The 14131-nt window shown below is 41.1% G+C and overlaps 1 protein-coding gene across 10 annotated transcripts in view; it reads left to right on the top strand.

The window, feature by feature from the left end:
- The window catches only part of ENPP2 (ectonucleotide pyrophosphatase/phosphodiesterase 2), a 131612-nt gene that overhangs the window by 115347 nt on the left and 2134 nt on the right, over positions 1-14131 (top strand). For all 10 annotated transcript variants that reach the window (XM_020872104.2, XM_020872106.2, XM_070477472.1 and 7 more), the window contains 5 exons: positions 1202-1338; positions 2494-2629; positions 3286-3363; positions 6817-6949; positions 8335-8491. In XM_020872104.2, coding sequence (XP_020727763.1) covers positions 1202-1338; positions 2494-2629; positions 3286-3363; positions 6817-6949; positions 8335-8491 — 641 coding nt within the window. The remainder of the gene's footprint in view (positions 1-1201; positions 1339-2493; positions 2630-3285; positions 3364-6816; positions 6950-8334; positions 8492-14131) is intronic.

Genomic DNA, 14131 nt, shown 5'->3' with positions numbered 1-14131 from the left:
TATTTCATTTATATAATATTTAGCCTATTGTTTTCTAATTCTTAGGGGTGGGTCCCCAAATTCGGCAGTTTAACCAAGGCTTCTATATTTACTGCAACGCTGACGAAGCCCAGCTACCCAGAAGAGGCTTGTGCTGTAACAGTGTGGGCTGTTTTGCCTCAAATCAGCAGTTCTACTTGGGAGGGTCATGCAAAGTAATCTACAGAGTTTTCTCTGTTACTTGCGTAGAATGGTAATACTTTAATTAAAGCAACATGTATACATAATTTAATAAGTGGTTGCCAGAAATTATTTTCTCTAATAGAAATCATAGCAAATTTTTTTTTTGGTCATCACTTAGGGAACTGTGAATTGCCGAAGCTTAGGTCGCTAACTATTTCGATCTGTAGGACCTCAATTTCTAAGAGTCCATGGCAGTTCTGACTTTGGCCTATCTAAAATGGGCAGATCAAGCTTGAGGCATTTATTGTGGGTGTGGAATGAAGGTTTGCCCACTCACGTCCCCTCTTTTCTTAGAAGATGAAGGTTTCAAACCTTTATTTCTTCCTAAGAGGAATCTACATTCTGGGGTCTTAACTGAGTTCTTTGCTAACTGCCAACCTTCCTTTTGTATTCAAAGGACCCTCTTGAACGCCACTTATTTTATCTATACATGTTCCTTTAAGTTCTTACCTAAAGGGTTTTCCTATGTGTCACAAAGCTACTTACTTTAAACGCTCATTACTGCTCACTTTTTATGCTGAAATAATGCGTATTTGAGTTGCAGTTTACAAATAATGATCAAAGAGTGCCTTTCTCTTAATTAAATCGTTGGTTAATTTGATGAGCCTTTCAGGGTCAAAGGATTTAATTCTATAAAAATCCAACTGTCTTGACTTCCCATTCAGCTGAATCATTTCACAGTTTACTATGTTTCTTTCCCATGTGGATTAAAATTCTTTACAACTGGAAAATAATTATTAAAATAAATATGGCATTTGCATTACAGTTTTGATGACTGGAAGCCTTGACCCATGCCTAGGTGATCAAATAAACCACCAAAGTGTTAGGAACACTAACCTGATTAAATTAAGGAGAAGGAACTACATTATTAATAAGTAAGCAAGCAAATGTTGGACAACTTGACTCTCTTCCAAAGAGTCTTTAACATTTGATGTACATTTTAATCTGTATTTAAGACAGATTATTTTTTCTTTCCTAGAGAGACATCTCCTCTATGGACGGCCTGCTGTGCTCTATCGGACTAGATATGATATCTTATATCACACTGACTTTGAAAGCGGTTATAGTGAAATATTTCTAATGCCACTCTGGACATCATACACTGTTTCCAAACAGGTCATTGAGAAAATTGGGTTTCATGTTCTTCATGTCATTACGCTCCATGCCTTAATAGAATGATTGCTGGCGGAACAGAATTTTTTCTTAGAAAAGACTTAAATTTTTCCTGATGAAAGAAATCCTACATTGGATCTATTGTAAAATATTTTGAATTAGGCTTTCTGCCATGTTCTAATAACTTCACGGTAATATGTGAAATAGCATAGCATACTAATTCTGTTAGTTTCTTTTACTCTGCTTGTCATGGCCCAGTAGTTTCAGAAGCTATCAAGATTTGGCTGTGTGTTTTAATATACTTTATTATTTAGAGCAGTTTTAGGTTCACAGCAAAATTGAATGGAAAGGACAGAGATTTCCCATATATCCACGGCTCTATACATCACAGCCTGACCCCCACTAACATCTTGTTTTGTTTTGTTTTGTTTTGTTAATGAAGGTTTGTTTTATGTTGGGGTTTCAGTTTTGGTAAAGATGAGATAGTTCAGTTTATATCAGAAATTAGAAAAATTTATTAGGCAGTCGAAATATGTTTCTAATTTCTGAATACAAAAGACTTCTTGAATACAAAGGACTACTTCAACTGCCCCAAACACAGCTACTTGTTAATTTGTACTCGGGCACATATAATACATAAAGTTATTTTTTTTAAAATAGGAGATATGTCTATATTATTTCTCAGAATATTATTTTTTAAGCTGTCTTCTGTGGAATCTCATTCATTATGTCAACAGTGAGATTTCTGCCTTCCGTATTATTGTTTTACCCAAGACTGATAAAGAGAGTTCTGCTAGTAGGAAAAAAGAGTTTGAAAATTACTAGCTTAGTGCATTTAAAAGTGAGGTTTTTTTTTTTTTTTTTTAAGAGTATATTTTTCTTTTTGGCCAAGTGGCACATGGGCTCTTAGTTCCCTGACCAGGTATTGAACCTCACCCCCTGAGTTAGAAGTATGGAGTCTTAGCCACTGGACTGCCAAGGAAGTCCTCTCTTGTTTGTTTATTTTAAAGAGAGACTATCAGAATATGAGCTATAGTAAAAGCTGATGGGGTTTTGATTTTGGCTGTTTGGAACCAAGCAGTCTGGCTTCAGTGTTTCCCCGTTGGTTTGGTACTGTCTCTACCACGGCTTTGCTGACGACTGTGACTCACCATTCAGGCTGAGGTCTCTGGCATCGCTGAACACCTGACCAACTGTGTCCGGCCTGATGTCCGTGTTTCTCCGAGTTTCAGTCAGAGCTGTTTGGCCTACAAAAATGATAAACAGATGTCCTATGGATTCCTCTTTCCTCCTTGTAAGTTACAGAAGACCAGATCTAACCATTCTAGAGGGGTGTTATTCTGCGGAGTCTGGCGTGTGCAACTTGGTATTTAGGATTTCAGTGGTTTTTAGAGGGGTGCTCAAGAGGTTGAGGAGATGAACTTCTCTGGGAGCCTTCCAAAAGCAGCCAGAAAGAGACCAGCTTTCACAAATCCTATTCCCAGGGAGTTCTGAAGTGCAAGGGAACATTCACTGTGTCTCCTGACATCCTTACATGAGAATCTAAAAGTGAAATGGGAAATTAATGAGACATTCATCTTTTAAATAATACTATAGATGTGATCTCCTAAGAATACATGAAGCCCTTTAATTATCTCTCATTACCTTGATGACATTTTTTTAAAGTCCAAATTACACTGGTAAAGTCCAGGAACTCTTTTGCATAATACTTAGTAGACCCAAGATTAGGTTGGAAGCAAAAGAACATAAGAATTTCATTTAAGGAGAATGACTGAGTGAAGAAGAGAGGTGGAGTGGGAAGAGAAGTGGTCAATGGCAGATAGAGGGGATAAGTGGGGATGGAAGTCGGTCCAGTCACTGCATGCCGTTTGGGTCATTTTAAAGATCACTTTTTTTTATTGATGTCAATTTTAGTGTGTAATAGACACTATTTGTTTTCCTAATGTTTAGATCTGAGCTCGTCCCCAGAAGCTAAATATGATGCATTCCTTGTAACCAATATGGTTCCAATGTATCCTGCTTTTAAACGTAAGTCCAATATTTACCTAGTAGATTATTATTTGTGGAAAGAAATGTTTCTAAATTTATCACTTACCTTTGCTACCTCTAGATTCATTTTAATAATAATAATAATACTTTTCATGTATTTACCCTTTATAATTTTCAACAACCTTTAATGTAATGTAATTCTCTACTGCTAATCCAAATTATGAATCTGTGAGGGAGCTTGGTGATTTTTATTTATCCCTTGTTTATAATGAAGAAATTAAAGTTACAAGAAGTGACTCTGGTCATGAATGGTAGAAGCTCAGCTAAACCAAGTTTGTGCTTCTAATCTGTTGTTCTTCCTATTTCAGTGCTCACTCTATCAGTGGGTTAAAGAGTTTTTGTATTTTGGATGCTACCTAACATTTAACAGCATCTGTATTTATTTACTGAATGTTACAGTAAAAGCCACGAACAGTCCTTCCTTTAGGGGAATGATGATGATGTATTCTGAATATTGATCCTGAAACCTAGCAAGACCTTAATGAGTCTTCTGAATCATCAGAGTATAAATTCAGTTGGTTTTAGGGCTAAGTAAATTATATACACTCATAATCTCTTTCTATATGATATAAATATTTGTGGGTGATAGTGATGAAATGAATGGTATAATCATGGTGAGCTCTGGCTCCCAAAATGAGTTCTGGTCCCTGGAGTATGACCACTGCCTATGTGATCATAGAAATGCCATTTAGCCTCTCATTTGTAAAATTATAAGATTTGAATGCATGACTTCTGTGGCTTATATGGATTTGTAACTTAATTGTCCAGTGAACAAAATAATCCATTTTCTATTTCTGATAACAAAGAATTTATTCATTTGCCCTTCCATCCATCCATCTATCCATTCATTTTCCTTCCACCCACCCATCCATCCATCCATCCATCACCCATCCATGTATTCAAAGATAGAGAAGGCATTATGGAGTAGACTTGACCTCCCTTTATTTCATTTATAGCAAGCAGACCTTGATGCTTCTAGGAAAGGTGGGAAAAGGAAACATTTCTACATAATTTCACTTAGTAAAGGAGCATTGGGCTGTGTTACATGACTCTCAGGACTAAAATAAAATGTCAAAACCGAAACATGAGATGGTGAAGTGTCATCTACAGGGCCATGCCTCCTCAACTTGAAATTGGTGAAATGGCCAACATGGTTTAGAGAAAAAAAAAATGTTTATTTGATGTCCTCAGTTAGTAAATAAGGGCTTATTCAAAGGTAGGCTCTGTTGCATATGAGTGAAAATTTAAAGTATGCTTTTAAGAGGAGGTTTCCTGGCTTGTTCTTGGGCCCAGTGGAGAAATGTTTCATAAACTCACGTAAATCCATTTGTCATAATATTACATGGAATGCAGCTTCATTGAGTTTCCACAAATCTGGGTTTCCTGGATTTCTTTATTCTTTGCTGATGCCTTTTTGACCAAGCAGCAATAAAGGAAACACACACACCGTCCCACCCTGAGGCTGGTGTGGCCAAAGGCCCTTCACAGAGGGCCCGCTGTTCTTCAGCGGGGAATGGTTTTTTCACAGGCCACATTTCTGCGGGTTTGGCCTTTTGACTGTTCCCATTGTTATTTCTTTCCTTCTGTGCCTCTCCAATTTTTATGCTTAAGTTAACATTTGGACTTCTCCCCCACTGTCCTCCCTCCTTTATTGCAAATAATTATCCGTGGTATTTTGGCTCTGGTGGCCTGCTCTGTCCTTCTCATTTAGAATAGAGGATCATCAGCAGTTGAAACCCCCTGGGAAAAATGCCCAAGTATTTTTTAATTAGAAGAGGTAAGAAATGATAACAGCCTGAACCTCATAACCCCCATGTATTGGGTTGGCCAAAAAATTCGTTTTAGTTTGTCAATCACATCGTACAGAAACACCTGAACGAGTTCTTTGACCAACCCAATAGCATCGAGCGCGGTAAGTCACATCTAACATTTTGGAGCCAGCTTCTCTGGTTTGCATTTCCCGTCTTCTCTTGCCTTTTCCCTTCCACCCCTGTCCTTCCCCCGTGATTGACTGTCATGGAACTGGAGCTAGCCTGGACAGGGAAGTCTTCTCTAGAGTGTGACCGTGAAACTGAGAAGTGAACCGTGGAGACACCCGGGAATCACAGATCAAGGGCGAGTTTTCCAGACAGAGGGAGGAGCATGTGCAGCACCTTACTCTGAAGCGCGTTCAGCAAGCAGAGGGGCAGAAGAAAGCCGGTAGCTGGGGGGAGGAATGGGAAGGAGAGTCACGGGGGGAGGCAGGGGCCACGGTGGACAGTTGGGGTTTTGTTCTAATTACGGGAGAAATCATCTGGAGTATGAGAAAAGGATGCTGGGGAGTGTGAGTCACTCTCTGATTCATGGTGTGAGAGGATCTGTCTGGCTGCTCCAGAGAGAACCGCCGCATACAGCCCGCGGTTCCCAGCTTTGTTGGCACCAGGGACCAGTTTCATGGAAGACAATTTTTCTGTGATGGGAAGGGGATGGTTTGGGGATGATTCAAGTGCATTACACGTATTGGGCACTTTATTTCTGGTATGACATCAGCTCCACATCAGATCATCGGGCATTAAATCTGGAGGTTGGGGACCCCTGAGCTACACGGAAGTAAGAGTTTCTCCCAGGGGGCCCAGAAGTAGTCTTTTGTGGCAGCTCATTGTAAGAGAAGATGGTGACTTAGATCAGCGTGGACGCAGTGAGAATGGTGAGGAGTGGTCAGCTTTAGAAGACTGGGCTGTGTTTTGGGGGTCTCACTGCCAGGACTTTGCCACATGTGCATGAGGAGAGCAGACAAGTCCAGGGTGAATCCTAGGATTTTGACCCAAACATCCGAGAGCGAATGCCACTGATGGTGATGGAGAAGCCAAGAGTTGGAACAGGAGTGAGAAGGAGAATTAAGAATTCTGTTTGAATAATTTTTTGTTAGATATGATTATGAGGTCTTCAAATGCACTGTGAGATGGGTGGTTGGATAGTATGTCTGGAGCCGCATGGAAAGGTTAGGACTAGAGACATAAACTTGGGAATGAGTCTGTCTATGACATCATGAAAGGAAAAAAAGTAGATTAAGGCCTTTTTGCAGTTTTTCACAAACACTATACTTCCTCTGCTGCACAGCTATTCTGTCTTCCTTGAATGTTCTGTCTTCACCTCTTTGCTCAGAAAACCCCCCTTCAGATCTCAGCCTAATAACCACTTCATCTGCAAAGCCTTCCCGGACAGTTCACCTGGGTTAAACTCCTCTACCAATGAGTGTCTCCATGTCCTTGTCTTTTCTGGCGCATAAACGACGCACGCACAGCTAGTGCTTTGCGGTGGCTTCTTCTCGAGAATCACAACAGCTCTACTGTCTCTCAACTTGTGATATGTGTCCTGTTTAACACACCCTAGAGAGAATTCGGCCAGAGCAAGGAGTCTTGTTCACGAAGAACTGATTTTGTCTTTGCACAGGCATCTGGAGTTATTTCCAAAGGGTTCTGGTGAAGAAATATGCTTCAGAAAGAAATGGGGTTAATGTGATAAGTGGACCAATTTTTGACTATGACTACGATGGCCTACATGACACACAAGACAAAATCAAACAGTAAGCTTTTAAATTCCAAGGTCTCACTTAGGAGTATTTTTCAGATATTCATGTACTAGAGAAGAGCTGATACCTCTTAACCCTGTTCTTTGAATCTCTTGGTGAATTCTTCAGTTCTTTTGGACCTTTTATTAAACATGGCATTGGCAGTTGAAAGAAACAGGAATTTGTGGTAAATTAATGCACTTTCAGCTCCATAAAAGAATATGTATCAAAAGATTAAATCTTTTTCATTTATTCTTTAATAACTCTTCTGGGAATATGATAATTTTCCCTTGTTTCCCTTATTTTGGTGGGAGGGGGACTTTTAAAATTCCTTAGGTTTTCTGAGTCAGCTCATCTCAATAGGAAATTGCACATAAACTTTGATCAAACCTTGTTTCTGTCCCTCTCTCTGGTGCTATTAGGGTTATAAAAAAATTAGGCATACTCTATTCATGAGGAACTTAGAGTCTGATGGAGAAGGCAATAAGAGATAAATACAACAAATTCGTAATCATCATTTAATTTTATACATGTATGAAACAGCATAACACAAAATATGAGAGGGTTTAATTGTGACTTATAGTTAGACAAAAATGTTAATTTTTTCATATAGATAAGTAATAAAATAGATCTTACTGCCTTTCCAGTCATCCATAAGTGAAATTTTATCTTACTCATTTAATAATGGTTATTGTTATAGTTTTAAGCTCAAATTATATTATCAGCTTAATCATAATTTCAGTATTTTGAAAATGATTAAAATGAAGACAAGAGAAAACTAAGTAAGGAATTATCACTTCCTATGCTATGCTCTACTGGAAAAGATTATTTACACTTAGCACTCAGTCCTTAGAATGTTCCTCAGTAAATGAGTTCTCTGTACCAAGTTCAGGACCTCACGGTGGCTTGAAAGGGCTATTCTTTTCCTAGCTCCTGTGTTTTCTGCTTCTGGCCCATTCGATACAAATCTGTGAGAGTTATTCTCCTGAAATGTGGCTCTCACAGTGGTGCTCCCAAGCACGGAGGCTTTCAGTGGAGCCTCGTTGTCCAGACTCCACAACTCTGGCGCCCGGAGCCACCGGCCCTCCTACCGCGGCGCTGACTGGCTCTTCCCGACCGCCATTTCTGCTCCGCTGACCTGCCCTTCTGTCCAGCCTCTGAGTCTGGGCTCAGGCGGTTTTTCTTTGTCTCGAGTATCTTTTCTGCTCTACCAGGTTGAGAGAAAGATTTCGGGCACTGAAAACTTTATATTCAAAGACAGAGAAGTGGGCGAATGCTTGTAAGTGAGAAAGAGACTCCCCTGAGAGGAATCTCCTTGCAGTCGCTGGGGCAGCGTTCAGGGACCACACTTAACAAAGCGCTGTCCGTCAGCCCTAACTCGTCTTGCCTCCCCGTGCCAGGTACGTGGAGGGCAGCTCCGTCCCCGTGCCCACCCACTACTACAGCATCCTCACCAGCTGCCTGGACTTCACGCAGCCCGCCGACCGCTGCGACGGGCCGCTCTCCGTGTCCGCCTTCGTGCTGCCCCACAGGCCCGACAACGACGAGAGCTGCAACGTGAGTGCAGGCATGGCGGCGCCCGAGGCTTCCGCTTCCGCTTCCGCTTCCGCCCCGCGCTCCTTTAGCTCACCCGTATACCGTGCTCCATTTTCATTGCTTTAAAAGCCTTTCTATTTTGTCGTATTATTTCTTTTTAAAATTTACTTGTTTATTTTTTTAGGTTCTGTTCAGGAAGTACATAGGTATTTATTATTATCAATATTATTATTATCCAAACCAGAACATTTCTGGAAGTGAAGGGAGGATACTATGAAATAGCAACTACAGACAGCAGGGATGAGCCATGCTTAAATGAGGGGCATATTTTCACCCTATTTGTAAGGCATAAGGGGAACTTGTTCAGTTTTAGTTGGAGGACCATTGCTTTACAACGTTGTGGTGTTTCTTCCGTGCGTCAGTGTGAGCCGGCCCTAAGCACACAGGTGTCCCCTCCCACCCCACCCCTCCAGGCGGTCACAGAGCCCCGGCTTGGGTGTCCCGCATCACACGTCACACTCCCTCTGGCGATCTGCTCTGCGTTTGGTGATGTGTATGTTTCAGTGCTGTTCTCTCAGATCATCCCACCTTCTCCTTCTGTTATCATTTTGTAATTGGAATATAGTTGCTTTACACTGTTGTGTTGGTCTCCACTACACAATGAAGTAAATCAGCTATATGTATACCTGTTAAATAAAACAAGATAAATGACTGTGCATCAAGTGGATAACATAACTGCACAGAGAAAAGAATTCAAATAAATTATGTATATGCACTCTGACCATAGGGCTTCCCACATGGTGCTCGTGGTAAAGAACCTGCCTGCCAATGCAGGAGACATAAGAGATGCAGAGTTGATCCCTGGGTTAGGAAGATCCCCTGGAGGAGGGTGTGGCAACCCACTCCAGTGTTCCTGCCTGGAGAATCCCATGGACGACAGAGCCTGGAGGGCTACAGTCCGTAGGGTTGCAAAGAGTCAAATACAACCGAAGCACCTTAGCACACAAGCACTCTGACCATACTCCCTTAATGGGATACAGTTCAAGAACAAACAAAGCAAGCAAAGAAAATTTGAACTTTACACAGTAGATGTGGTGTTGCTAGTGATGTTGATATTTTAATTTTGAAAATTAAAAAAATGTACTGTTATAAAAGCAGTGTCCTTTGGGATTTGCTGACAGAATTCATCTTTGTGTCTTAAATTATATCCCCACCCTTGAACTAGAACACACTTATAAAACATTTGGACTATACAAATGGGTATACACAAGTTGAGTCTTTGGAAAGGACCCAACAAAACTGCCTAACACTTGGGAACTCTGTGTCCTAATGGCTTTTTATTTTTCAATGTAAGGGTATTGTGCGTTTAATATAGTTCCGTTTCAGTGTTCGCTCTTGACAAATGATAAAAGTGCTCAAATGTCTTCAGTTTTGCACAACACAAATATATTTTATAACAGTGAAAAGTAGCACAATGTTGGTAGTTACTGAAATGAGGGAAGAGCTCCCAGGAGCTCATTTTATCATTTGCTCTACTTTTGTGGATGTTTGAAAATTTCATTAATAAAAACTTTTTAAACTTTTTTTTATATTGGAGTATAGCCAGTCACTCTGGAGAAGGAAATGGCAGCCCACTCCAGTATTCTTGCCTGGAGAATCCCATGGACAGGGCATCCTGGTGGGTTACAGTGCATGGGGTCGCAGAGAGACACAACTTAGTGACTAAAATGACAACAACAATAGCTAATTAAGAAATGTGAAAGTTTCAGGTGATGGGCAAAGGGATTCATTTGGGGATATATATATTCCCCTATTTTCCCCAAAATTTCCCTACCATCTAGGCTGCCACGTAACACTGAGCAGAGTTCCCTGCGCTACACAGTAGGAATTTGTTGGTTATCCATTCTAAATATAGACACAAACACACAGGAATATATGCTCTACACATCAGACTTTGATTCACTACTAGCTGTAAGGGCAGGTGTAACAGGTCACCCCATTCTTAAGGAGCACAGATGGCCCGATTCGCTTGTTCCAACATGAAAGCAGGGTGGCCGGATGCAGAAGGCCCAGGAAGGCAGACAGGAGCCCTGCTGTGTGCTCCCGGCCCTGGTCCAATGCTGCGCTTGGGGGCAAATCACGGGACCACGTCAGGTCTCTTTAATGTGATGGAAACCTCATGCTTCAGGGTTGATTTTAGAATAGTCTCTATGCTTCTGTTTATAGAATAGAAGGATCAGAGAGAAAATCTCCGGGAGAAAATTTTTAGTCAACAAGCAGTGCTTAAATTCCTTAATTATTTATGTAAGGTACCCTGGGAGAAACGATGCTGTGTTTAACATAGTCACTCCTCCAGGCAGCCTTCCAGGTGAGAGCGAATGAAACAAGCACAGAAATTGCTTTTCACTAAAAGGCAAAGAGCCTTAAGAATAGCTTCAAGACAGATTTTCAGCTTCATGGACAAGGCAGTTTTGAGGCTAGGTCTTCAATTACAGGTGAAGATTGAGGCTATGACCATCTGAAACAAAAAACAATGGATGCCGGAAAAAATAGAAATTTTAAATATGGCTAAAAAGAAGTTATAAGTTTGCTCAGAATATTGGAAATGAAGATCATTGTGGGAGATAAGGTTTTAAAGGTTGCATAGAATCAAATTTGAAATAAAAGTCATCAGGCCTTCCCTGGTGGTCTAATGGTTAAAACTCTGTGTTTCCAAAGCAGGTGGCCTGGTTTTCATCCCTGGTTGGGGAACTAAGATCCCACATTTCATGAGGCCAAAAATAATAATAATTAAAATAAAAATAGCCATAGCAGCCAATAGTAGTAGTTGTTACCATTGATTGAGTCCATGTTAACCATCCAGTATTGTGCAGTCTTGTCTCTTATATTATTTCTCATCATCTTATTACCCTATTAGGCAGGTACGTATGACCCCCCTCCCCCTCCCCTTTTATTAACTTTTGAGGAACTATAGCTCATAAAGGAAAAGTATGTAGCAAGTTATCTGGTTACCTTCTACCTAATCGGTAGAAGAACAGAACTTTAGATTCAAGACTTCTGTTTTCAAAAGCCCATCCTCTTTTGAATCTACCAGATTTATATAGTGGAAGCTTGCATCCTTAGCACTTCTTTGCATTGACATTAGTGAAGTGAAAGTCACTCAATCATGTCCGACTCTTTGCGACCCATGGACTGTATAGTCCATGGGATTCTCCAGGCCAGAATACTGGAGTGGGTAGCCTTTCCCTTCTCCAGGGGATCTTCCCAACCCAGGTCTCCTGCACTGCAGACTGATTCTTTACCAGCTGAGCCACAAAGATGACCACAAAAAATGCTTAGACATAAGAGCAATATTTTAGCCTCTGTTTTGGGAGATAAATTAGAATTGGAGAAGATTAAGCATGGTCCTTAAAGGGCTTTGGTGGGATTCCCAGGATTGAGGTAACAGAACTTGAACTGGGGTGTGGTCTTGGAAATTTCTAAAGGAAGGTGGAAGGCAGCAATATTGTATTGCAGGGATCAATAAGATCTTAGAAATAACTGGATGGGAGGTGGAGAAGCAAGGGTGCGTCAAGTGAGAGAGGAGCTATCCTCAACTGATTGGCTTGACCTTCTCAATTCTGATCGTCTACACCCACAGGAGTAGCTAATGGTGTACCAGGGTGGGGTGGCGGTGTAATACCTCTGGATCTGAACTTCAGTTTTACTGAAATTTTGTTGTGGGGAGGTAACATTTTTGCAAAAAAGTAAACACATATTTTATGGGGTGAAATTCAAAATTGCCATACGCGTTTAAGACAAGGCAGAGACTACAAAGATATTTCGGACTTAAGCCATGTAAGAGACACCTAAGTTCTTGGGGGAAAGGTGTTCACATTTTCTTGTCATTTGGGGAATCTGGTGATGGGGGGGAGCTTGAAAACATTGTTCTGAACTCAGCTCAAAGGCAGTTTTTATTCATCCCAGTGTTCTGTCTGACGATGTCCACTGATGTCCTCACGTCTTCCTCTCTGCCCAGAGCTTAGCAGTATTTCTTGTAGTGCTCATGGTCAGCATGCTTCTTCCTGAAGAACCCCCTGCCACATAGACGCTGTCTGTGCTTTATTTTTTAAATTGGAGTATAATTGCTTTACAATGCTGTTAGTTTCTGTTGTACAGTGAAATTAACCAACTGTACATATTATATACTCTCCCTCTTGGACCATACCCCCTGTCCATCCAACCCTTTCAGGTCATCCCAGAGCACCGAGCTGTGCTCCCTGGGCTTTGTAGCAGGTCCCCATTAGCTACCTACTTTACACATGGGAGTGTATATATGTCAACCCCAACCTGCCAGTTCATCCCACCCTCCCGTGTGCCCCCAGCCAGGTCCACATATCCCTTCTCTACATCTGCATCTCTATTCTTGCCCTGGAAATAGGTTCATCTGTACCATTTTTCTAGATCCCACATATATGAATTAATAGACAGTATTTGTTTTTCTCTTTCTGACTTCACTCTGTATGACAGATTCTAGGTCCATCCACATCTCTACAAATAACCCAATGTCATTCTTTTTTATGACTGAGTTATATCCCATTGTATATACATACCACATCTTTTTTTTTTCCATTCCTCTGTTAATGGACACTTAGGTTGTTCCCATGAGCTGGGTTTGGTAAATAGTGCTGCAATGAGCATTGGGTACACGTGTCATTTTGAATTACATCCTTACTTTAAGATCCACCTTAAAACTGCTGGGACTTGAATTCACAAGCTCGTTTGGGAGGCAGGCAGGTGAAGGATAAATGTCCACAGCAAAAACAAAAAACAAAACATCACTAAGCCAGTCCCTGGACTGTGCTTTCATTTTCATTAATGTGTAAAGTTATTTATTTTTAAAGTTTCTCTTTTTCTCTCTTGGGTCACTTGAACTTTTATTTGACTTTTATTAGTTTTGCGTTTCATACTAGAGTCTCCTGCAGCAAATACTTCAGTGGGTTGCCAGCTAGCAAGAGGCAGAAGTCATTTTCTTCCTTGTAGCGTAGCCCAGTATTTTGACTAATTGGAGGCTGGATTTTAGCCTGTGAGAACCAGAGGAGAATGCCTCTCAGATGAAATTGGCAAATCACTTCCCTAGGAAAGAAATAGCAAAAGACAGATTTTTTTTCCCCCAAATTCTTATAATCCCAGCTGGCCATTATTTAAATTAGGAAAAACCTTTTCACCCCTTGTCCACACATTCAAAAGACTGCATTTACAAAGGAAACATTACACTTACTGACCATTGAAAAATCAAATGAATGAGTCGAATATGAAAATTCTCCCAAAATATCTCTTCGTGCTTACTCTGCTTACTCTGAGGGGGTCCCGACCCATTTGGAGACCTCCTACTTCGTTAATTATATATGGTCACACTGAGGACTGGTCAGTACCGTTGTGGGCAGAGTTATATTTAGGCCTGTCCTTTCCTATGAATCGCAAAGATCTTGGTCAGCCTGGGTGAGGAGGGTGGGGCGTGGAGGGTTAAAATCCTTATTTCCCCCAGCCTCCAAAGCAATTTCTTCCTGTTTCTTCCTTCTGCCGGTGATGGCCAGGCATCGTTTCCTGAACCAACACCCTTCTGGACGTATTTAGCACCGGCGCGAGCTGCCAGAGCTCCCCGTCCAGGCCCGTGTGGGT

The sequence above is a fragment of the Odocoileus virginianus genome, chromosome 15 (genome assembly GCF_023699985.2).
Source record: "Odocoileus virginianus isolate 20LAN1187 ecotype Illinois chromosome 15, Ovbor_1.2, whole genome shotgun sequence".
In the NCBI taxonomy this organism is placed as follows: Eukaryota; Metazoa; Chordata; class Mammalia; order Artiodactyla; family Cervidae; genus Odocoileus; species Odocoileus virginianus.
Note: the sequence above shows the minus strand (reverse complement) of the source record. Positions and strands in the feature narration are given on the sequence as shown.